Source organism: Dermacentor silvarum, chromosome 1 (assembly GCF_013339745.2).
Source record: "Dermacentor silvarum isolate Dsil-2018 chromosome 1, BIME_Dsil_1.4, whole genome shotgun sequence".
NCBI classification, from domain to species: Eukaryota; Metazoa; Arthropoda; class Arachnida; order Ixodida; family Ixodidae; genus Dermacentor; species Dermacentor silvarum.
The window spans coordinates 414,037,955-414,064,166 of record NC_051154.1 but is presented as its reverse complement, the minus strand read 5'-3'; the positions used below and the strand labels follow the sequence as shown (position 1 = coordinate 414,064,166).

General features: G+C 49.2%; 1 protein-coding gene across 7 annotated transcripts in view; it reads right to left on the bottom strand.

Annotated features, from left to right (window-relative positions):
- Nucleotides 1–26,212, bottom strand: part of LOC119437595 (E3 ubiquitin-protein ligase parkin-like) — a 201,664-nt gene that overhangs the window by 170,383 nt on the left and 5,069 nt on the right. For all 7 annotated transcript variants that reach the window (XR_007465206.1, XR_007465205.1, XM_049660737.1 and 4 more), the window contains exons 2-3: nt 16,344–16,491; nt 12,978–13,093 (exon numbers count right to left, since the gene is read on the bottom strand). Coding sequence is in view for 5 of the 7 variants with exons in the window: in XM_049660737.1 (XP_049516694.1) it covers nt 12,978–13,093; nt 16,344–16,491 (264 nt within the window). In the remaining 2 variants the exon portion in view is untranslated. The remainder of the gene's footprint in view (nt 1–12,977; nt 13,094–16,343; nt 16,492–26,212) is intronic.

The following is a 26,212-nucleotide window of genomic DNA, read 5'->3' as shown; positions in this document are numbered from 1 at the left end:
GTCAAACTCGACGGTGGCTGCCTGAATGAGCATTTTGGGCCTCACTAAGCTAATGATGTCTTATATTTGTTCTCTTAATTGCTTTACTTGTGTGAGCCAGATAACAAAATAAACAATGCAACCACATGAATGTGCTTTGGCATTCAAGCTGCTGACAGTGGCTGTCAGTTTGGTGTTGTCTGCTGCAATTTCACCACCACTTGCTATGACATGACTACGATTTCCAGTGCAGACTGCTAACGGAGCCATAAAGCGTGCTCCGACTCCTGCTATTTCACTATGGGGGGCGTCAAACTCGAGGTGGCTGCCTGAATGAGCATTTTGGGCCTCACTAAGCTAATGATGTCTTATATTTGTTCTCTTAATTGCATTACTTGTGTGAGCCAGATAACAAAATAAACAATGCAACCACATGAATGTGCTTTGGCATTCAAGCTGCTGACAGTGGCTGTCAGTTTGGTGTTGTCTGCTGCAATTTCACCACCACTTGCTATGACATGACTACGATTTCCAGTGCAGACTGCTAACGGAGCCATAAAGCGTGCTCCGACTCCTGCTATTTCACTATGGGGGGCGTCAAACTCGACGGTGGCTGCCTGAATGAGCATTTTGGGCCTCACTAAGCTAATGATGTCTTATATTTGTTCTCTTAATTGCATTACTTGTGTGAGCCAGATAACAAAATAAACAATGCAACCACATGAATGTGCTTTGGCATTCAAGCTGCTGACAGTGGCTGTCAGTTTGGTGTTATCTGCTGCTATTTCACCACCACTCGCTATGACATGACTACGATTTCCAGTGCAGACTGCTAACAGAGCCATAAAGCGTGCTCCGACTCCTGCTATTTCACTATGGGGGGCGTCAAACTCGACGGTGGCTGCCTGAATGAGCATTTTGGGCGTCACTAAGCTAATGATGTCTTATATTTGTTCTCTTAATTGCATTACTTGTGTGAGCCAGATAACAAAATAAACAATGCAACCACATGAATGTGCTTTGGCATTCAAGCTGCTGACAGTGGCTGTCAGTTTGGTGTTGTCTGCTGCAATTTCACCACCACTTGCTATGACATGACTACGATTTCCAGTGCAGACTGCTAACGGAGCCATAAAGCGTGCTCCGACTCCTGCTATTTCACTATGGGGGGCGTCAAACTCGACGGTGGCTGCCTGAATGAGCATTTTGGGCCTCACTAAGCTAATGATGTCTTATATTTGTTCTCTTAATTGCATTACTTGTGTGAGCCAGATAACAAAATAAACAATGCAACCACATGAATGTGCTTTGGCGTTCAAGCTGCTGACAGTGGCTGTCAGTTTGGTGTTATCTGCTGCTATTTCACCACCACTCGCTATGACATGACTACGATTTCCAGTGCAGACTGCTAACGGAGCCATAAAGCGTGCTCCGACTCCTGCTATTTCACTATGGGGGGCGTCAAACTCGACGGTGGCTGCCTGAATGAGCATTTTGGGCCTCACTAAGCTAATGATGTCTTATATTTGTTCTCTTAATTGCATTACTTGTGTGAGCCAGATAACGAAATAAACAATGCAACCACATGAATGTGCTTTGGCATTCAAGCTGCTGACAGTGGCTGTCAGTTTGGTGTTATCTGCTGCTATTTCACCACCACTCGCTATGACATGACTACGATTTCCAGTGCAGACTGCTAACGGAGCCATAAAGCGTGCTCCGACTCCTGCTATTTCACTATGGGGGGCGTCAAACTCGACGGTGGCTGCCTGAATGAGCATTTTGGGCCTCACTAAGCTAATGATGTCTTATATTTGTTCTCTTAATTGCATTACTTGTGTGAGCCAGATAACAAAATAAACAATGCAACCACATGAATGTGCTTTGGCATTCAAGCTGCTGACAGTGGCTGTCAGTTTGGTGTTATCTGCTGCAATTTCACCACCACTACGATTTCCAGTGCAGACTGCTAACAGAGCCATAAAGCGTGCTCCGACTCCTGCTATTTCACTATGGGGGGCGTCAAACTCGACGGTGGCTGCCTGAATGAGCATTTTGGGCCTCACTAAGCTAATGATGTCTTATATTTGTTCTCTTAATTGCATTACTTGTGTGAGCCAGATAACAAAATAAACAATGCAACCACATGAATGTGCTTTGGCATTCAAGCTGCTGACAGTGGCTGTCAGTTTGGTGTTGTCTGCTGCAATTTCACCACCACTTGCTATGACATGACTACGATTTCCAGTGCAGACTGCTAACGGAGCCATAAAGCGTGCTCCGACTCCTGCTATTTTACTATGGGGGGCGTCAAACTCGACGGTGGCTGCCTGAATGAGCATTTTGGGCCTCACTAAGCTAATGATGTCTTATATTTGTTCTCTTAATTGCATTACTTGTGTGAGCCAGATAACAAAATAAACAATGCAACCACATGAATGTGCTTTGGCATTCAAGCTGCTGACAGTGGCTGTCAGTTTGGTGTTATCTGCTGCTATTTCACCACCACTCGCTATGACATGACTACGATTTCCAGTGCAGACTGCTAACGGAGCCATAAAGCGTGCTCCGACTCCTGCTATTTCACTATGGGGGGCGTCAAACTCGACGGTGGCTGCCTGAATGAGCATTTTGGGCCTCACTAAGCTAATGATGTCTTATATTTGTTCTCTTAATTGCATTACTTGTGTGAGCCAGATAACAAAATAAACAATGCAACCACATGAATGTGCTTTGGCATTCAAGCTGCTGACAGTGGCTGTCAGTTTGGTGTTATCTGCTGCTATTTCACCACCACTCGCTATGACATGACTACGATTTCCAGTGCAGACTGCTAACGGAGCTATAAAGCGTGCTCCGACTCCTGCTATTTCACTATGGGGGGGCGTCAAACTCGACGGTGGCTGCCTGAATGAGCATTTTGGGCCTCACTAAGCTAATGATGTCTTATATTTGTTCTCTTAATTGCATTACTTGTGTGAGCCAGATAACAAAATAAACAACGCAGCCACATGAATGTGCTTTGGCATTCAAGCTGCTGACAGTGGCTGTCAGTTTCGTGTTGTCTGCTGCTATTTCACCACCACTTGCTATGACATGACTGTGATTTCCAGTGCAGACTGCTAACAGAACCATAAAGCATGCTCTGACTGCAGCTATTTCACTATGGGGCACGTCAAACTCGATGGTGGCTGCCCGAATGAGTTTTTGAGTCCGCCAACAATAATAACGGTTGACAATAGTGTTTCAATTCAGATATTCCAGCATTTAAATGTGTTTCTATGCCACTTCTTAAATCAAGCACAATGTGTGCAGGAGGTTGCTTATCAGAATTGAGCTTCTATTATAAGGAATATGCCATAAATGGAACTGCTTATTTATTTGAGAGGTCACGGAATGGATGGTTGGTTGTTGCGAACCCACCGGCAAAATTTTGGTAGCCCTAATAAGGGCTGTTCTTTTGTTAATAAGAGGCCTTTATGCTTCGCCGAGTGGCTCAATGCAAGGCAGCTCGCAGTCGGAGTCGCTTTCTTCAGTGTCATCTTCACCCAGCTGGATGATGATGGGTTGAATGTGCTCACTCCCAGACATGTCAAGTCTGAACTTTGCCTCCAAGTCCATCACATGCTGAATGCTCTTCCTCCAGTCTTCCGCCGTTACCTGCTTGATTTTCTCGCTCAAGATGACGTCGACCGTGGACAGCTTGAAGTCTATGTTGTCTGCAGCGATGCCATTTTTGACTTTGGCGCACACAAGCTCAATGGGAATAAATTCGCAGTGGTACGGCGGGAGCCTGAGTACAATGCAACCGGCCCTTACACCTGTGTTGTCTACGATGTAGCTCAAAAAGCGTGACTTTACAGATGCCACCAGCTCAAGCAGCTGCTTCTTTATCATCCTTTCACCGTAGGTGATGTCCTTGCTTGTGGGCCACTCCTGTATCTTTTCCTTCTTCCAGGCCGTCGTCGACAATTTCTCTTCTCGCCGGCTATGGTAAGGTGCACTGTCTAAAACAATGACGCTACCAGCTGGCAACTTCTGCCGAACATCCTTGAACCAGCCTTCAATGAGATTGCCGTCCATTTCTTCGTGGTAGTCGCCTGTCTTTTGGCCTCTGAATACATCCAAGCAGCCGTCGACGAAACCATCCTCGCTGCGGATGTGCGTCACGATCAGGCGCTGACCTTTCCCAGAAGGTTGTTTTAGACCCGTCGTCAGGCCATTTGCTCGAGCGAACAGGCATCCGTGCTTCTCCACCACGGTGTCTGTCCACACGATCGACTGAGTGTGTCCCGCCGTCACCCATGTCTCGTCCAGGTAGAAGATCTTTCAGCCTTCCGCCCGGTAGCGCTCCACGTCACGAAGGTAGCGATTCCGCCAATCGGTGATGTCATCCCGGTCGATAAGGAGCGAGTTGCGGCTTCTCTTTTCGTGCTTGAAGCCGATCGTGGCAAGCAGGCGACACACAGTACACCGCCTTAGTGATGGGAGTTCCATACGCTCCGAGAACTCTGTAGTTATCTTCTCGACCGTCCGTATCTCATTGCGGCGAAAGAAATCGTGCACACATGACCTCAGCGGGCACAACGTGAAGCTGTCAAACTTCGCGCTGCGTCTTCTCTTCTCCGCATTGCGTGGGCGCTTTCGCGAGGCCGTCGTCAGTTTGCCACCCGAAAAATGCGAAGCTTTAACTTCCTCCCTCACCCTGAACACAGTCCTTTCGCTGACACCGAGCATGTCGGCGACAAACTTGCTCGTGTCCTCCACGCTGCGTTCAGGCTGCCTGTTACGCCAAAACGTGTAGCAGTGGAAGATCATGTTGCGTGAATCGCTGTTCAGGACGTGGCCGCTCTTGTTCTTGCCGAGGCTCCTTGGTGGTGTGGTCATCGAGGCGACACAAGGCTCGTTCGGCAACAAAGGATCGCGTTCCGATGTCACCTCGCTGGGCTCCATGGCTGAAAACTGGCACGGAATGCCGCGCGGGATCGTGCCCGAACTCACGAGATCGCAGGTTCGCAACCGCGAAAAAAAAAAGAAAAAAAATTAATTAAACATAAGCCCAACACATTAAAAAAATAAGGTTGTGCAAACACACAAAAGTATGTATGAATCTTATGCTATTAAGCCAGCGACTGCTACGCCCGGTGCCGTCGATCTTGCTCCGTAGCAGACGACGCACAGCGTTGTAGAAGGCACGGAGTTATTTTTCTCTCGCGATCCGGCATGTGCGGTAGCATTTCTATCATGATAGTTTTACCAAACCACCTCGTCAAGATACACAAATTTTATTTATAGGGACAAATACGCGTTTTAGAAGCAGTCACAATTTTTTGAGCGGGACTATTTCTTTAGTCGCAGAGGAATTGGCTGCTGCGCTTCGGTCAACTGGGCGGGGCCTCCTCCTGTCTTCTAAAGTTGTACCCGACTATAGGATCGCGGACAGACTACGGAATTCATTTGTCCTCTAAGGTGCTCCGAGACAGACGCTGCCACTAAAGGGTCGCTATCGGGATCACCATAGGGGTCAGGTGCATGCGTTTACTGGTAAAGTTTGAATTATTCAGTGGAGGTCAATTTCAGGATCGAAATAACGAAAGTTTGGACCCATAAAAATGCATGGGCGCCGGCCGGGACCTTTGGCTGGGATCGAATTAACACTTTCGTGACCGCGCCTATTCCCGTCGACAGTTTGTTGTCGATGGTACAAGTTGAATTTTCGCGCCTCTCCGAGCGCTCCGGACAGCTAGCGCCATCGAGCGGGTTAAAAGAGAGACTATTTTATCGGTTTCGGTTTTGTGTTTCTCTTTTCCACCGCACGGGGATTTTTAAAGCGCCTGCATAGTCGGGGTGACGAGCGCTCGTCGTTTGGCATCTACGTCGCGCGCGTCCGCTCCATGGAAACGGCGAGTTTCGACGGTTTCCGACGCATCTGGGCTCGAATTTGCGGATGATCGCAGCAGCACAGACTCGGAAGACGACTTCGATTTGTCGGACTTCATTACAGACGAAGAAAGTGCGGCAAACCGCCCCGGAACATCGACGGGTATCCGCCGTTCAGTTTTGCTTTCTTCTCGGACCGTGTTATCGCTGCCACGTATTGACGTAAGGATTTCCGGCGTGTTCTAAAGGTCACAGTTCTTATCTGCAAGATGTAAACGTCATTCGGACGGGATAATTTACCGGCGGACGCGCAGAGTCGAGTTTTGTCCACGAAGACGGCCGGGAGTGCACCTTGGAATCGCGCTCCGAAGTGCTGTGTGTACCCGTGTGCCTCAAGAACTTTTGTAGATACAGAGCTTATATTTGCAGGCTGATTTCATATATCCCTTTTCTTGAAAATGTATATTTCGATTTTTTTTAATATTTTTTTTGTGCAAAGCAGCATTGATGTTTTTATCGATCTTTCTCGTTCTTGATGCGATTTTTTTGTTTTGATAATTTTTTTCGTAGTATTTTTAATAAATATGCTGTTTGAAATTAATACCGTTGGAAAGATAATTTCTTCTTCTACAATTTGATACCATACACTTCAACATGAATCATTTCCTGTGGCAGGAAAAAAAATAATAGCCAGACTACCCGAAAACTACCGATTTTCCCGCGGTCACGAAAGTGTTAACTCAAAAATCTAATTAACCGGAGTCAAATTAATGGAAGTCTACTGTATTAGCACTATAATTGCAGCACCCAATCATATTCTACTTGGCTGCTGGTGTAAAGTGTCAGCAACGACAAAATCAGTAACATGACTAGGTGAGCTAGTTGGTACATGATTTGTAAGCAAACAGCACAAAAAAACGGGACAAAACCAGAAATAAGTAAAGTGAATGAGAGGACTGTAAGTGCACTGTCTTATGTTGTTCGGTTTGGTAAAGCAATTTCTAGTTTTGTCCCATTTTTAGTGGTGTTTGCTTCCGAATCAATAACATGAAACTTTTATTTTTACTACAGTCGATGCCAGATATTTAACAGTTATGCAACAGCCAAAATAGGATTTGGCGCAATTTTTGGAGCAGGAAAATTCAAATTTGGAGCAGGTTACGGAAAGAAAACCCCTCCATTTTGGAGCACTAAATCCCAAATTTGGAGCAGTTTCACAAGGAACACTTACTCATAAAACGCCACAAAATTTACCTCGCATAATAACCCCCCCCCCCAACTTTGCATTGGATTTCTGGGGGAAAAAAAGTGCGTTCATTACGCGAGTATATACGGTAATTCACATTAGAAGCATATGTGAGGGCAGGGACGCAATCGGAGATCATTGTTCTGAGCGCGCGTTCAGTTTCATCGTGCATAGTTCACCTAGGCCGCGCCCGGCAAAATTGAATGCACGCTTTGAACGACCCCGTTCGCGCCCCAGCAGTGCACTGCACGCAACTTTTTCCGCCAAACATGTGGAAAGTACACATGCATTTCTTCGTGGAGGTTAACTTTCGTTTTTTTTTTTCTGACGATGTGTCGCGACATTCCGGCGGTAGTCAAAACATGCAGCGACTGTTTGACAATAATTTGGCGTTGCGATGGTGGCCTCGAGTTTCTGATACTATGCCGATTTCGGTCGGATATTATGGGCATTTTTTGTGGATTATCAGGGTTCGTTGTAACGAGAGTCGACTGTGTGTGTGTATATACAGGGTGTCCCAACTATCATGGACCAAGATTTAAAAAAGAGCATTGCGTTACTCCAAGAAAACCTAGTGTGTATTGTTTCCAGTGCGACTTAGCCTGGGGGCTTTTGCCCTCGGGTCCTAGTTTCTCTGGACCAAAATAAAGTTCTTGCCATGCCATGCCAGTGAAGTAGCTGCCAGTAATTTTTTCGTTACTGAGATTTAATTACGTAATTGTAATTAATTATCTAACTCAAGAAGTAATGTCTTAATTATCGAAGTGTAAATGAGAAAATTGTAGAGCAACATGAAAAACTCCTGATACAGCTTTCTGTTGCTCAATATGTACTACATAAAAGTTTTTTTCAGAGCATGAAAGAAGCCCGCAAATACACGCAAAATTACACCGAGACTCGCTGCTCGAGGCACTTTGCGTATATTCACATGCTTCTTTTACTCTCAGAAAAAAACTTTTATGTAGTACGAATTGAGCAACAGAAAGCTGTATCAGGAGTTTTTCATGTTGCTCTACAATTTTCTCATTTACACTTTGATAATTAAGACATTACTTCTTGAGTTAGATAATTAATTACAAGTACGTAATTAAAGCTCAGTAACGAAAAAATTACTGGCAGCTATTTTAGGTTTTCTTGGAGTAACGCAATTGCTCTTTTTTTGAAATCTTGGTCAATGCTAGTTGGGACACTGCGTGTGTGTGTGTGTGTGTGTGTGCGTGTGTGTGTGTGTGCGTGCAGCGAAAATTGGCACCGTTTCATTACACCGCAGTGCCTGTTGCCGCGTGGAACCGAACCCTTGCTAGTTTTGTGCATTGCATCGCCTACAAAGCTCACGCCGTCAGTGCCAGGTCACTTGCTGTACCGTACGAGCGAGTTTCCCGTAAAGTATTCGTACCTGCTCCGCTCGTGACCGTGTGCACGGATACGGCAAGGATCTTGTTGAGTCAACGTGGCAATGGTGAACTGTGTTCGTTACTGCAAGCAACACGCACTCCGTGACTCCGCGAGATTCTACTGCATATACGACGCGCTACACTGCAACCAGCAGCAAAAATATTCTTCGGCGCCCAACACCAAACACCCCAACGTCTCGTCTGGGCTTGTGTTTGGATCTTTGTCTGCGCTACTGGATCGGACTAGGATTGGATGGCGATGTCCAAGCTGCAGGTTGCCAATGCGGCCGTTGTTTCCTGCTAAAACTAGCGTAACCAAGAAATTTCGCGGCTGGTCAGGCGTTTTGGCGCAGCGTGGCGCAATTTCAACATATATCACGGTTTTGGTGCAGCTCAGCGCAAAAATACAAAATTGTATCAAAATGGCGCAATTGGTGCAGCTGTTGCAATAGTTTAACAAATCGATAATTCTAAATATAAAAACGCCTTTCCGAAGCTTATGTAAAACTTCAGCATGTCTTGGACCATTTCTCAAGATCCTGAAAAGCAAGAATTTACTGATTTGCTTCTCCAAGGCAGTGTCGAAAGCACAAAAGGTGACTTATTTTTTGCACACGAATGTTGCAAGTCGCTTGAACAGCGGAATGGTCATTGATATACTGCCACCATCAGCACACTTGTACTGCGAATTGCGCATGAACGTGCCCAGCCGCATGTTCGTTACCATACCAATAACAATATGTAGGCAACGAGTCAGCCAGACCGTTGTGTCGGGCTTTGGAACCGACTTCCTGTTGGAGCCAGCCGTCCTCATTTTTTGACCACCCTAAAATGTCCACGCGTCTCTTCTTGCGTGCCGCTCAGCGTTCCGACACCTCGCAGTTCCTTTGTTCTCAGCCCTTCTCGTTCAGTTGCTGCTTCAGTGATTGCTGACACTACACGCTTGCTGTTAGTCTCAAAAGTGGCTTTCAGCTTGCAGAACATCCCAGTCTATTCCCACTCACGCGTAACCATGCGAACACAAATGAAACATGTTCAGCGCGGACCCGCGATTCGGGTAGAGGTGAGTCTCGTGCACCGCTGCCTCAATTGGTCTTTCAGCGAAGTGCAGATGTGGCGTGCAGTGGCTTTGTTACATTCAAACTGTAAAGATACATCCAAGCGGAGGTTGGGGTTGGATAGGTTTTGGCTGCTTGCAGAATCCTAAAATGCAGTTCGATGAAAGCCCTTGTCTACAAGAAGATAAACCTGGCGGCGCAGACATCTCCAGTTCGGCATCCCATGCGCCGTGCCACTCAGTGAAAAGATTAGTGTCATTCATGCTTTCTTATGGAATGCGTATCGGATTCAGATAATTTTAAAACTGTTCGATATACACAACATGATAAAAATTGGTGGGGCTGCAACAATCATATGGGGACAGATTACCAGCAAAGCTGATGAGGATGCATACATGGGCTACATACATTATGAAATCATACATTTTTTTCATGCAGCACCACACTACGCCACTACAAACGCCACCACGGTCACCGCACCTCCCATGCATCTGCCGCAATCACTGCTGCAGCCGTGCGGGCACCTCCGACGTGCATAACCAGTTATAACCACAGAAGCGAAGGCCACGTGCACAGGCTCTGTTGCCACACTCTGTCCCCCTCTCCCCTACCCGTCTCCATTCCTGCCCATGCGCCGTGTGGGAACCCTCGGGTACAGTCCTTGGGTCCCATAACCGCCGCACGAGCAGCGAACGTCGCATCAAGCGCATGCGTGCCAGGGAGAGTTGGGAGAGGGGAAACTTTCCTTCCGTGGGCGGCGCGCGGGAATCGCAAGCGCTATCAGCGCCACCGGGTGGGTCACGTGAGATCCCGCTGATATCGCCCGGGTCTCTTTGGTCTCCAGGAAGCGGCGACGGCGGAAGTCTCCACCGCCGCTCCCGTATTCCCGCACGTGGTTAGTCAACCGTGTTCTTGCCGCGGCAAACGTCGCGGCCCCCCCAGTATTCCCCAGTGGGTAAGTCGGAAGCCCTTCTTTACCTAGTGTATTATTCTCTTCGAGGGAACCCTCAGTGATGTCAACTATAGCTAGCTGGCCTGCTCGAAGTGTTAGTTGCAGTCGTAATAAATGCTTTCCGAGTGTACACGTGGTTGTCGTCTATTGTTTCCTCGAGCTTGTACCGGACCGCGGTTGATGCGCAGGCATGCGCCAACCGCGGGGCTCGGTGTGTCGAGGCAGAGGGCCGTGGGCGATCCCCACCATATCCCGACATTTTGGCGTTCCCAACGTGGGGCAAGCTCTTGGAAAATGGGACGACGATCTGTCCGGACCAGCGTTAGGCCTCAGCCGAAGGCATGATTGCTAGCTAGATCTGTGTGTGCTTTCTTGAGGGCGAGTTAACGCTGCGCCAGTGTCGTCGAACTCGTGTAGACACTGAGATTTGCAGCAAGTTTTCTTTTAAGAGTACGCCCGAAGCGAGTGAGTGCAGCAGCCGACGCGCGTCGGTGGTCGATTTTCCCTGTACATATGTAAATAGTCTCCTTTCTGTATCTTTGGCTCTGGGAACCGGGCGCAAGAAACGCTGGCTAGGACGTCAGCGGGGCGCAGTCCCAGGAGTCAGCTCGAAAGCTGCGTGTTGAGCAGCGAGCGGGGACCGCTTAGCTAGGCCTGATCTCCTCGCGGCGGCTCATCGGAACCCTTTATGGGTCTTTTGTGGCATTGGTATCCGTCATGGACGCGATTAGGCCTAAGGCTCTGCGGAGCTGCCGGTCGCATGTTCGAAGACGACCATGCCGTGACATTTAGCGGGTGCAACCGGATTCGCTAGTTCTACTATACTCGCGCGAGCAGAGAAACCTCGTTCGAAATAGAAAGCTTATTTTGTTCAGATGAACTCAATATTTTGCGGGCGGAGTAACCGAAATCTCGGGGGACCAGAGAGCGCTTTGTTCATACGAGCATCGCACACTTTCGCGCTGTATCGGACCGGAAAAATTCGGTCGAAGCGAATAACTTCATTCAAACGAACTGGATTGTTTTTCTTTCTCGTTGCCGCATAAAGCTATGCGGTAGACGGTGGTCAGACGGCCGACGCTGCGGCGGCCTCTACTGCCTTAATTCTAAGTGTTTGTGGGCATTTGAGCGACTTTGCAGAACGAGTGAAGCCGCCTGGACTTGTTATTGCTGCCATCGTCCACGTCCCTGCCTGCTGTCTCGTCCTCAAATTGCAGCGGAAGCCCCTCCCTGTTCGCGGCCCGATGCAGTAACACATGGCAGCCACAATGAGGGAGGCCCACCATCATACACTCCCACGAGGTTCATCGAGCCGGCGCGCGTGCCGCTTCGCAAAAGTCCTGACCCACTGTTCCCGGGTGGACATTGCGGCGCGCATCCTGAGGGCAAGCCATCTTCAGCCCCCGTCATCGTCAACCACTGTGATGGCCGCCACACAGGACAATGCTGCCAATCTACGTGGATTCGTACATTTCCTGCCGGAGTTAACCATCGCATCTGCCCGGATACTTTGTCAATGCCGTCGTTCCAGCGATTTCTCCGCCGTAGGGCAATATTTAAGGGTGGAGGGATGTGGGAACCCTCGGGTACAGTCCTCGGGTCCCATAACCGCCGCACGGGCAGCGAACGTCGCGTCAAGCGCATGCGTGCCAGGGAGAGGGGAAACTTTCCTTCCACGGGCGGCGCGCGGGAATCGCAAGCGCTATCAGCGCCACCGGGTGGGTCACGTGAGATCCCGCTGATATCGCCCGGGTCTCTTTGGTCTCCAGCAAGCGGCGACGGCGGAAGTCTCCACCACCGCTCCCGTATTCCCGCACGTGGTTAGTCAACCGCGTTCTTGCCGCGGCAAACGCCGTGGCCCCCCCGTATTCCCCAGTTGGTAAGTTGGAAGCCCTTCTTTACCTAGTGTATTATTCTCTTCGAGGGAACCCTCAGCGATGTCAACTATAGCTAGCTGGCCTGCTCGAAGTGTTAGTTGCAGTCGTAATAAATGCTTTCCGAGTGTACACGTGGTTGTCGTCTATTGTTTCCTCGAGCTTGTACCGGACCGCGGTTGATGTGCAGGCATGCGCCAACCGCGGGGCTCGGTGTGTCGAGGCCGAGGGCCGTTGGCATCCCTCCATATCCCGACAGCCGTGATATGGATGTACACCACCCCCCCCCCCCTCCGGGAACACATGTGGGGGCTAGAGGTAAACAGGTTTGCTGTAATATCGGAGTTTGCTCTGTCCGGGATTGACTGTATTTTTAAATAAGAACACCCATGTACAAACACGTTCCTAACACCTTTGACAAACCATCACAAGACAGCATTGCTACTGTAACGCATTTCTCTAGTAACCCGGTATTATGCAAAGGGTAACAGATCCACAGACAAGTTAAAACTCTCATATTTTGCCTATGTTAATTTGATTTAGTGTCCCTATAAGCTTTGAGAGCAAGCAAGTAAAGAGGCAATGCATAGTCACCTTTTGAAGGATGAAGGAGCCTTCACCACAGGTGGCACAGCAGACCCTAAGCTTGCCTGGCAGCACACGGTCACATGGCTGCTTACAGTAGACAAAAAACAGAGCTTTGTCCACCTCTGCACAAGTCAACACACAAAGAGGGGACAACGTTTGTCAGGTGGGCCTTTCCTCTCTCTTTGGCCCAAACACAATGCACCAGACAGCTAAAAGAGACAACACTGCCTCATAGTTGGCATCAAGGGCCAAACTGTCTTAAAAACCTCGAAAGATAAGGTACAAGAATGAAAATAAAAAAAGAGAATGCACCCATGAGACAAGGCAAACAGGACAGCACGACTCTACTTTCTAAAGGCACTACGCAAGCCCAACATGCCAGTGCTGAAGCACCATGTTGCAAAAGCATATTGCGAACATTCCCATGACATACCTGCCAAGTTCGGAGAAACAAAATCCGGGTGATCTTTCGACCCGGCGGGGGGGGGGGGGGGGGTCAGTCGATTACACAACCCCCCCCCCCCACCTCTGTCGATATTTGCAAGTACTCCCAGAACTTCATTACAATTTTATTTACAGATATACAAATGACCACATGAACATCAAGGTCTCACTTTTGCAAGCATTTCCTTGTTGCTAATTTTGCTTTCAGAAATTCTTCAAAATTTAATTAAATTCTCAGGTCTTGCGCCCCACAACCACCATCTGATTATGAGGCATGCCGTAGTGGGGAACTCCGGATTAATTTCGACCACCTGGGGGTTCTGGGTACGTGCACCTAAATATATAAGGTACACGGGCGTTTTTGCAACCACGTCGGGTGTTAAAAAATTCTTCAGATAATGATTTATTGTAAGAAATTCCATTTCTTTACCATTTTGCGAGGTTGACGTTTCCCAGCGTCTTGAACGAGTGACACATGGACGAGTGGCACTGCGTCCTCGTATTTATCACCATGTTAAATTGCTGCTCGCACTCTGCATTTCTCTGTGGTATCAACAAAATACCCAGCGTCACTTCGGCTGAGCACTACATTAAAAATACTTGAAGAAACTTTTTGCACTAGCGATCCTTGCTTTTAAAGCCATGACTGACCGTAGGCCTACGCAATGCCAGAGCGGATGACGCCGAGGAGAACAATGGAGAGTCTAGTGTTGCTAGTGGCGGAACGCGGCATTCGCTCGCTAGCTTAATGAGGCTAGGGCCACTAGGGCACCCAACAACCCCGTCAGCGTAAGGAGTGGCTCTGCGGTTAACGAAATAGCGCATGTATAGGGTTTCCCTACAATGTTTTGTACGATGGACTTCTAATCGGATTAGATTGAGTTGGGTTCTTTTTTTTCTTTTGCCAATGTGGCCTGACAAAGCAATGGATGCAGGAACGGGTCACAACAGCAATTTCTGAGAGATTTTCCTGTCAACCGTACAACTGGAAAAAATCGTCCAAATCCGGGAGTCTCCGGGAGACTTGGCAGGTATGCCATGATATCGTATCTATACCGATGACACATTCATTGGCTCTTCATATGAAAAATGCCCCCAGTGAGTTGTGTGTCAAGTTTTCTTGCTCTTCCCCAAAATTTCCTCCATCCATGGTTTACACCCACACGCAGCATCTTTATTCTTAAAGGGCCCCTCACCAGGTCTGGCCATTTAGAGCTGAAACGCTCAGTGCATACAATGCACGTTAACGATCACATCTGCTAAGTATTACATCCCTAGGTGCCGCGCGCAAGAGCTGAAATTTCAAACCAAACGCCATTTGCCCTTCTCCTCGTGAGCGCCACGCTGCCAGCTGGACGTCGATCGCGCAAGTGCGCCTAAGTACATCGCCGTGCTATGACGTCACTCTTAGTGGCACGTGACTTTGAGAATTATTCAAGGCAACATCAGTTATTACGTTTCAATAGACGAATTAAAGTTTAGAGAAATAATGAAACATACACTGTGCACAAACTGAATGTCTGTGTGTTTTTGTTTTACTTCGTACCGTAGCAAGAAAGACACGTACTTCGGTTTCATCTGCTTGTTCCCACGTCATGCAGTCACGCGCAGAGAACGAAACTATGTCATTTTCTACCGTGTTCCAGAGCCGCCATCGTGCTCTTTCATTCTCTGACACCTGACTCAGTGCTCATGACTGTGGCACTGACTGATACCGTTAGTCAGGTGTTCTCGTGAAGAGCGCACAAAATCGTCTGTTGCGCGAAACGAGACAAGCACAACAGCTCACAGACGCGACCGTACTAGAAGTGCACCACTCAGCAAAAACCCGCGAGAAAGAGATAATAAAGAAGAAGTCGGGGCCCATGATGTATTCGCCATGCAATCGGTATGGGAGAATGCAGCGAAGGAATTTCGCTTGCGGAGGCTAGATGGGTGCAAGTGGAGAGAGTGTCGTGTTGGCGGTAGCGCTCGCCTCCAGAAATCATGGGTTTGCAGCACTTGAAATATTTATATCTCTGCTATTAATGAACTAATTTGAAAAAGTGTTGTGATAGAACACTCCTTAGATGGCACATACCAACTTCCAGCATATAAACAAAATTTGCTATGGCACCATTTCTGCTCTAGACCTTTTCTTAGCATGTCATAGAAGCACGAGGAATTGTGATAATTACCACACACAAGCCCAAGTTATCGGTCACATAAACTTAAAATACAAGCAATATGAGAGTAACTCTCAGCTCAAATTTTGACGGCTCTGGATGCCCCATTTTATTTTTCCGTGATGTGGTAGTGTTGCGCACAATAGCTGCAGAGCATCGTGATGTTATGTAAAGCAAGTTCACAAGGCCATGGTTGTCAAGCCTGCTCATCCTTGTTCACTGCACCGCACAATCAGGCGGGTCCCCATCGTGGAGGCCACGTGTGTGGCAAGAACATATTCCGCGAGGCAGACGTTGCCGTGCGATGTGTGCTCAGCATGCAGATGCTTCATCCCCACGGTTGCAATACTTTGGTCATGGCTGTGTGATAACTAGGCGATACTTAAAATGGTTGTAAAGTGTAATGCTGTAGCTTTCTTGTAGTACTCACCATATTGTGCGAACGTAAAGTGCACATTACATTGTTAACAAATGATCATGGTGCCACACATCGATGTCACGTCATTCACACAGAACCTCCACATCATGATGTTGCTATTGGTGCCGCCCAACTTCTTGGGAGCATTGCAGGGCCTCTTTAAATCCGAGTATGGAGGCGTTGAATTGAGCATATGAAAAATGATACGTTGGTGTTAACTGAGGTTAACTCTCATTTCTAGTGCAGTTTCTATCATTATTTTGGCTTTCCCTGTGCAAACAAGACTTGGTAATTGGCAGTCTGTAGGCCTCACTTCCTAAGTTGACACAGCTAGAGCATCCCTACCTGTTTTGCGTGCCAGGTGCTCCTCTTCGGTGAGCTGTGAGGTGACGATTCCTTCACCCAGGGGACAGCATACCTCTGCACTCATGTACGCCTCGCCATTGGCCGAGCGTACCGCATGCACTGTCGTCTGCTCCTCCACATTGTAGTCCTGCCCCAAACATAGAGTAGCAGCAGCAGCATTGGAGGCAAAGCAACACCAGAAAAATAGTGTTAACTCGTGGTACTCAATTACTGCTTGCTTTCAAGAGAGTGTCAACAAATTTGCAGGAAGTCTTTGACACATTATGCATCCCTGAGTCTACTGCCATAAGAATTTTCAAAAGCCTTTTCTGCTAGCAAGGAGAAAAAAAAAATAGCTTACTTCCTTCACACATCACTATCATCCGTAATGGTAAATTCTGAAATAGTAATGCAGGAGGCTTTATGTGTTAAACCAGCGCCTGGGCTGTTCAACTGTCACTGAAGGGTTCTAGTTAACCAGTCAAGATTACCTACTTCAGAACAAACCATGATCTGAGGCACGCTGTAGTCAGGGACTCCAGAGTAATTCTAACCACCTGAGGTTCTTTAACGTGCACCTAAGCCTAAGTACACAAGAGTTTTCGCATTTCACCCCTGCTGAAATGCATCCGCTACTGCCGGGATTGAACTGGCGCCCTTGAGCTCAGTGGTCTACTGCCATCGCCACAAGTCTACCGCTGTACCACGGCGAGTCGATTACTATGGTGAACCTCAACAGTACACGAACAAAACCGAAGTGAACTGTGCGAGAAAACAAGAACTATTTCTTTTTCCTTGGCGTCTAAAATGCCTGCTGTGTTAAAAGGGATTAGGAACTACTCACTTCAGAAACAGAAATGCAATACACCAAGCATTTCTCGCATTTCGCTCCAAAAGTAATGTACTTACAGTCATATAGTGCTTACACGCCTCTGCACAACCAGTGGCTATAACCCTTCACTTGACAGGTGAACACTCAAAACAAGGTTCATAATACAAAGTTAACACTATCAATTGCTTAATTACCCTCACAAATATCAAAGAGTGTGAGATTATAAAATGCAACGTACAACAGTTCCTTTGTAAACAATTGCAAGGTCAGAAGCTAAACATTTCGACAGAATTACCTGTCTGGTTGGGAAAATTGATTAAGACTTAGAGATTGACTCCAACCAAATAAGGAAATTTACTAGCCCGACGTTTCAGAACCAATTCGGCTCTTTCTTCAGGGGGTATTCTTCGGAGGTGGCGGTGTGCCGCTTTTAAAAGGTCCGTCGTAACAAAGGAGCGGAAGGGGGAGAGAGCGTAAGGTGGAGACACTTGGCAGGGCACCTGCTCTAGACAGACAAATAGGTGGTGGGGGTGGGGTGGGGGGGCTTCGGCGTCGCTGGTCGGCTGGGTTGACCGATGCTGGGCGCCCTTTAGTCGCGGGAATGCGTTGACGAGAGACGGGGGGGGGGGGGGGGGGGGGCGAGTTGTTTTGGTGTTGCTGACCTAGGGCGGGGGGGTCCTTTCTTCCCTTCGTCGCGTCTGCAAGGCCATGAACATACAAAGAAGGAAGAATGCCCTTCATGCGGTTTATATTACCCGCCGTGTTCTGAATGTGCCAAGACTCGAGTAGTAGCTTCGGGGAAAAAGTACTCAGAGCTCTGCCTTCGATATTTTCCATAGTTAGGTTAGCCATGGTGACGGAAATTGAGGCCCCCATGGGAGTTCCTTTCACCTGCTTGTAGTAGCTGCCTCGGAAGGTGAAGTAGGTATTTGATAGGCATAGCTCGAGAAGGCGGCAGATCTCGTCTACACTCAAGGGGGTTCTCTCGTCGAGTGTGTCGTCGCGTTCCAGGGCATCCCTTGTTGCGGATATAGCTAACTGAATGGGTACTCTGGTGAACAAAGAGATCACATCAAAAGAGACCAGGCATTCATCATCTTCGAGGCGTACATTTGATATGAGCTTGATGAAGTTTTCGGGGTTGCGCACGTGGGATGCTGTCCTTCCGGTGAGTGGTGATATAATCTGGTGCAAGTATGTGGATAGTGATCGAAGTGGGGAGCATGAAAAGTCTACGATTGGCCGTAAGGGGATTCCGGGTTTATGGAGTTTTGGCAAGCCGTAAAAGGCGGGTGCAGACCCGTTCCTGCACATTAATTTTAGATGAATATTTCGAGAATTTGGGTGGTTTCGGAAAATTTCGACCAGCGTCTTATTCAGTACTGATTGGGTCCTTGTGGTGGGGTCCTTTTTTAATTTTTCGTAGTCTTGGCTGTTACTGAGGGTGGACGCCTTTTCCTCGTAGTCCTGCATGTTTAACACGACGGTTGAGTTGCCCTTGTCCGCTGGTAGAATTACAATGTCCCCATCTTCCCTCAGTAATCGCAGCGCTCTTATTTCGTCAGACGACAAGTTTCTTTCTCTTCGGCAGTTGTTATTGCACCTTATTATGCCTATTGCTTTTATTCTGAGCGGTTCCCGCACTTTAGGGTCCAGCTGCTGGATGCCGCTCTCGAGGGCGGCGACAATCTTGGGCAGGGGGAGGTTATCTGTGGTAACGTTGAATTTATGACCTTTTGCCAGGACTGAAGTCGCTTCTGTTAAGAAAACACAAGGCATCGGTCGTAAATTCTTTATTGAAAAGAGTCGAAACTCATTGCACATTGGAATCAGATCAAAAGAAAGAAAGGAGAACAGTTCTCAACGAACTCAAAAGGAACGGCTATACAACGGAGTCCATCCCATACGTCAAAGCGAAGCTCTCAGCCGAATATTGAAAAAAGAAGGCCTCAAAGTCGCGCATAAACTGATGAACACTTTAAATATCCTCATTCCTAAACCAAAAGACCGTCCACCAAAAGAAAAAGCTCAAGGCGCTGTCTATAAAATCAGCTGTGCCGACTGTCCGGCGTCGTACATCGGGGAAATCAAAAATTTAAAAGAAAGAATCAGACAACATGAAAACGACGTCAGAACATTCAACCGAATACGCAGCGCCGTCGCCGAACATTCCGAAGGCGCCGACCACTAGATTTCTTTCCAAGAAACCCAAATCCTTCAAACAGAGACAAACTGGCGAAAAAGGCTACTACTCGAGTCTTGGCACATTCAGAACACGGCGGGTAATATAAACCGTGTGAAGGGCATTCTTCCTTCTTTGTATGTTCATGGCCTTGCAGACGCGACGAAGGGATGATGCTCTAGGTCAGCAACACCAAAACAACTCGTCCCCCCCCCCCCCCCCTGTCTCTCGTCAACGCATTCCCGCGACTAAAGGTCAGCATCGGTCAAACCAGCCGACCAGCGACGCCGAAGCCCCCCCCCCAACCCCCTATTTGTCTGTCTAGAGCAGGTGCCCTGCCAAGTGTCTCCACCTTACGCTCTCTCCCCCTTCCTCTCCTTTGTTACGACGGACCTTTTAAAAGCGGCACACCGCCACCTCCGAAGAATACCCCCTGCAGAAGGAGCCGAATTGGTTCCGAAACGTCGGGCTAGTAAATTTCCTTATTCGGTTGGAGTCAATCTCCAAGTCTTAATTGCAAGGTCAGAACATTATGAGCCTACCAATTATTGAGGTTAGTCATCTTGGCTGGGCTTTGTTATGCTTACAATTTTAAAAGCGTCCGCGAACATAACTTCACTTAAGGAATGTCCTTCCCAATAGCGCCGTCGAACAATGAAAAGTCCCATCAACTCACAAATATGCACTCATGTTAACCTCTGTCACACTACGTATATTGTGACGTCACAGTAAGGTCGGACCTTTATTGAGCCCGAGAGACGACACGGCGAAGAAGGGCGGCGTCCACAACCAGCCTGAACAGCCTTCGACAGTCCACACTGATGATGATGCGCCCGCACGCGCGATGAAGATGAGGGGCACACGCATGATGATGATAATGTACAGATGATGAAGAAGTGCACAATAAATGCCCACACTAATTTCCCTCGCGCGAAAGCGGCCATCCTGGCCGCTGCCTAAAGGTACGGGGAACGCCGCGTGAAGGGCTTCATACGAGAAACGTGGACCACTTCGGTAGAGCGGCAACGGCGGTCAGTTGAGGAAACAACAGGGGTCACGCGATAATTAACTGGAGAAGTCATTTCCAGGACCGTGTAGGGGCCAATAAACTGACACTGAAACTTCTCGCACAACCCAGGAGTGCGAACTGGTGTCCAGAGCAGCACTTCATCGCCAGGCTGGTAGAATACTACGCGATGATATGCGTCATAATGATCCTTGCGGTCCCGCTGCCTGGCTGCGGTGTTGACGCGGGCATGCTGGCGACAATGGACGAGGCGGGAAACATATTCTTCGCAGGAAGATCGAGATGGACTGACAGGGGCAGAGAAGAATGAAACATCGAGAAAGGAACTGGGTGAACGGCCATAAACGAGGTAGAATGGCGAGTAACCGGTTGTGCGTTGAACGGCGGTGTTATACGCGAAGGTGACGAATGGCAAAATTGTGTCCCAGTTTCTGTGATCGGGTTGAATATAGGCGGCTATCATGTCAGAGAGCGTACGATGAAACCGCTCAGTCAGGCCGTTGGTCTGAGGATGATAACTTGATGTAGTCTTGTGAGTGGTGCCAGAGGCTTTGAGCACTTCGCCTACTAGTTGGGAAAGGAATGTCTTTCCGCGGTCGCTCAGAAGGACACGAGGGGCGCCATGGCGCAGGATGATGGATTGAAGAATGAAGGCAGCGACTTCGGAAGCCGATGTTGAACTTACACAGGCTGTTTCGGCATAGCGCGTCAGGTGGTCGACGGCGGTCACTATCCATCGACTACCGGCGGGAGTCATGGGAAGTGGCCCATATAGATCGATGCCAACAACCTCAAATGGTTCCGCAGGACATGAGACCGGTAGTAGTTGTCCGGCAGGAGCTGATGTTGGACGTTTGCGACGCTGACAAATGGCGCAGGAAGTGACGTATCTCGCCACACTGGTAGACAGGCCAGGCCAGTAGAAGCGACTTCTTATGCGGTCGTAAGTTTTCTGGATGCCAAGGTGGCCAGCAGTCAAATCGTCATGAAAGGCCTGAAGGACACGTGCACGAAGGCAACGAGGTAGCACGGGCAACCAGCGTCGTCCATCAGGATGGTGGATACGGCGGTACAGCACGGAGTTTTCAAGCTTAAATTGTGTCAGCTGTCGACAAAGCCGGGCGTTAGGCGGGCGCGAAGCTCCACGAAGGTGGTCTATAATACGGCGACAGTACGAGTCAGCGAGTTGTTGAGACGAAAATGATGCATGGTCGTGCGAAGTGAGATGATCAAGAGTGGCGAAGGACAAAACCGCCGTAGAAGAGACGTCAGTGTGTGCGTCACTGGAGGCGGTGGCGGAACCATTGATGAGTGCGGCTGGAGGAAGGGGGCAGCGAGAAAGAGCGTCTGCGTCTTGGTGCTTCTTACCAGACTTGTAGATGATTTCAAAGTCATATTCTTGGATACGAAGAATCCAGCGACCAAGACGCCCTGACAAGTTCTTGAGTGTGGAAAGCCAGCATAAGGCGTGGTGATCCGTCACGATGGTAAAATGGCGACCGTGGAGATAAGGGCGAAATTTCTGGACGGACCAAACGACAGCGAGGCACTCCTGCTCGGTGATGGTATAGTTCTTCTCGGCAGGTGTGAGCACGCGGCTGGCATACGCAACGACTCTCTCACGCGAAGAGTTGTCTCGCTGGAGGAGCACAGCACCGATGCCATGGCCGCTGGCATCCGTGTGCAAGAGTGTGGGAGCAGTCTCATCAAAATGACACAGGACAGGCTGAGATGTGAGGGCGCCCTTTAGCTGGTCAAAGGCAGATTCACTTTCAGGTGACCACACGAAGGGAGCACCAGAACGAAGTAAGTGGTGTAAAGGTGCAGCTATAGAGGCGAAATCGCGAATAAATCGGCGAAAATAGGAAGCGATGCCGAGGAAACTGCGTAGGTCCTTGGTCTTTTCTGGACGAGGAAAGTGAAGCACCGCCGAAATCTTGTCAGGATCAGGTCGAATACCATCCTTGCTTACAATATGACCTAAGACCTTGATCATCTTGCTTGCAAAATGACACTTTTTGGTGTTGAGCTGAAGACCAGCACTGGCTATGCACGTGAGAACCTCGTCGAGACGTTGCAGGTGCTGTGCAAATGTCGACGAGAAAATAACGATATCATCCAGATAGCACAAACAGGTCTTCCACTTCAGGCCACGCAGAACGGTGTCGATCATGCGCTCAAAAGTTGCGGGGGCATTGCAGAGGCCGAAGGGCATGACGTTGAACTCGTAAAGACCATCTGGGGTTGCAAACGCTGTTTTTTCTTTGTCGGCTTCGTGCATCGGTATTTGCCAGTAACCTGAACGCATATCAAGACTGGAGAAGTACTCAGCACCTTGCAGGGAATCGAGGGCATCGTCAATGCGAGGCATGGGGTACACATCCTTGCGCGTGATCTTGTTGAGCGCTCGATAATCTACACAGAAACGCACGGAGCCATCTTTTTTTCGGACCAAAACAATGGGAGACGACCAAGGGCTAGCAGAGGGGCGAATTATCTCACGTTGCAGCATGTCGGCGACGTTTTGCTCAATAATTTTGCGCTCAGCTAGAGACACGCGATACGGCCGGCGACGCACGATGGATCTGCCGTCTGTCTGAATCCGATGCGCTGTGACGGTCGTCTGTCCCAATGTCGAAGAATGGGCGTCAAATGAACCTTCATACTTCTTCAACAAGGCAAGGAGCTGTTGCGTCTGCGAAGGAGTCAAGTCCGAGCTGATTACAGCAGCAAGAGCGGAGGTAGAGGCAGGATGTCCAGCAGGAGGGATTTCAGAGGGAGCCGCCTTGAGGGGAACGACAGAGAGAGGCTTGGAATCAGCAATGCAAGCCAAAGTGGTGCCTTTAGGAAGTAGAATTTTCTCAGGTGTTGTGTTCCTTGCTTCGAGAAGCACAGATCCATTATCGAACCTAACTAGGCCTGAAACAATGGCTATCCCTTTTGTGAGCCAACGCGCACAAGGTAACACTAACACATCGCCATGGTCGATGGCGTCGGACGTGATGGTCAGAATTTGCTGACAGCCTGGAGGGAGCTCGGTATCTTTTGCAGCGAGTAGACGAAGTGGCTGGTGCGGTTCATCGCCGAGCGAATAGTCGGTGTCGGTCATATGTACGACACCTTGCCCACAACATATAGCAGCAGAAGCAGAGGCAAGGAAATCCCATCCTAGAATGAGCTGGTGGGAGCAGGGCGACAGCACAGCAAATTGTATGTAGTGGACGATGCCATCGATGGATACACGCACTGTACAAAACGCGGAAGGGCGGATTGCTTTCCCTTGAGCTGCAACAAGCGCGGGTCCATCATAAGGCGTCGTAACTTTCCTGAGACGCCTACACAAATCGGAATGCATAACAGATAAAGTCGCACCGGTGTCCACCAAAGCTTCAACGTGCACACCTTCAACAAACACGGACATCATATTACAAGGGCGCGCTGGAGGAATTGTAGTCCTGTCTGTGAATGCAGTTTTTCCTCCGAAAACTGCATTACTTAGTTTTCCGGGCGGCGGTCAGAGGTGAAAGAGGCAGGCCGAAGCGGTGACGAGGAGCGGCGGAAGGGCGATGGTGATCGGCGTCTGGTGGTACGGTAACCATTCGGCGTCTCGGTCGTTGCGGGCGGAGATGGGGAACGGCGCGGAGGGGAAGTGTAACGACGGCTTTGGTAATAGGCCCCACCAGAATACGCATCGCGTTCACACAGGTCGTACCCGCGACGCTCATCTTGTTGGCGCTTGCGGCAAAAACGTGATATATGGCCGCGATAACCACAGTAATAACAGGTAGGACGAGACGGTCGCCAAGGCGGGTAGTAAGGGGCACTCGGTGTGCTGTGAGATAGTGCGGTCAGATGGGGCGATGACGGCTCAATTGGTATTGAGGGGACATTGGCCGGAGGAGCGACACCAACCTGCGTGTATGTGGGTAGAGGCAACGTTGGACGTACACTAGTCGGAGGCGCGGCAGCAACCTGCGCGTATGTTGGTACGGTGCGAGGGGCCGGAGGGTCCACATTCGCAGCGCAGGTCATTGACGCAAGTTCCTCTCTGATGACGTCGCGCAATGGTGCACCAGAAGGCTGAGCAGGAATCATCAACGAAGATGACAAGCCAAGAGATTGAAGTTGTTCACGTATGATCGCCCGGATCATCAAGCGCAAGTCGGGGTCTGCCGCAGAACGGTGTTCGCTGAAGTCCGGCTGCAAGCGTACGGACTCGAGCTCGTCGAGGCGCTGGCACGTCAAGACGATGTCAGCGACGGTAGCTGGGTTCTTGACTGCGAGTGCGTTGAAGGCCACAGTCCCAATACCTTTAAGAACATGGCATATCCGGTCTGACTCAGCCATGGCAACATTGACACGGTGACAGAGTGCAAGCACATCCTCGATGTACGATGTGTAGGACTCGCCAGAGTGTTGTTTGCGAGCATCCAGAGTTTTCTTCGCAAGGGCGCAGCGAACCGCCGGCGTGCCGAAAACTTGCCGTAGTTGCTGCTTGAAGTTCGTCCAATCGGTGAAATCAACCTCATGGTTGAAAAACCAGGTCTTCGCCACACCGGTCAGGTAGAACGAGACATGGCGGAGCTTGTGGGGATCATCCCACCGATTAGCAGAGCTTACGCGCTCGTAATCATCCAGCCAGTCCTCAGCATCTTCACCACGAAGACCAGCGAACAGATGGGGATCGCGCTGGTGGCCGCTGATGATCACAGAAGGTGCGGCTTGTGGAGGCGGGATGGTTAGGGTAGAAGCGCCAGGCTGCTCGTCCTGCGACATGCTGACGGACAGTGGGCACAAGCGGCGACCCGAACGAAGCTCCAGGGAGTAGGCCAGGGGCGTAGAGGACGGGGAACCAAGAAGCACCTCCACCACTTGTGACGTCACAGTAAGGTCGGACCTTTATTGAGCCCGAGAGATGACACGGCGAAGAAGGGCGGCGTCCACAACCAGCCTCAACAGCCTTCGACAGTCCACACTGATGATGATGCGCCCGCACACGCGATGAAGATGAGGGGCACACGCATGATGATGATAATGTACAGATGATGAAGAAGTGCACAATAAATGCCCAATATATAAAATGCACAATATATAAGTGTGCACAATATATATATAGAAGTGCACAATATATAAAATTATGGGGTTTTACGTGAAATAACCACGAACTGATATGAGGCACGCCCTAGTGGGGGACTCTGGAATAATTTGAACCACCTGGGGTTTAACGTGCACCTAAATTCAAGTACACGGGTGTTTTCGCATTTCACCCCCATCGAAATGCGGCTGCTGTGGCCAGGATTTGATCCGGTGACCTCGTGCTCAGCAGCCCAACATCATAGCCACTAAGCAACGATGGCGGGTTTACACTGTGCGATCACAGTTTGTTTCGCAATCATTCACTTTTTACACTTCCTTGGTTCTTATGTTTTGCCCTTCTCTGCCTTGTTTGCAAGTTGTGCCTGTATTCTTTGACCGCCACTAATACTTGATCTTGTACAGTTGTTGGATTTTCACAGAGAATGTAAGGTAAGCAAAAATGGCCCTCGGTAGATCGCTGGGAGCCAATAATGTGAAGAGCTGTGGCCGACCTATGTTGCCAACCTCGTCAATGCTGGCTCGACCAGGGATAAAGAGACAGCGGCTTCATGCTGGCCAGATGCCGATCATACAGGATTGCGCTTTTTTTCGCCTCCTCTGGAAGTGGTGGTAGTAGTTGAAAAAGCGCTTCAGCTACGAGCGAGCAAGTGCGGTGCCTGGGGGGCAGGGGAGCAAGAGAGAGAAGCAGGTCGCCTCCACCGGGCAGCATTCACAGGGAAGGGACCGGCAAC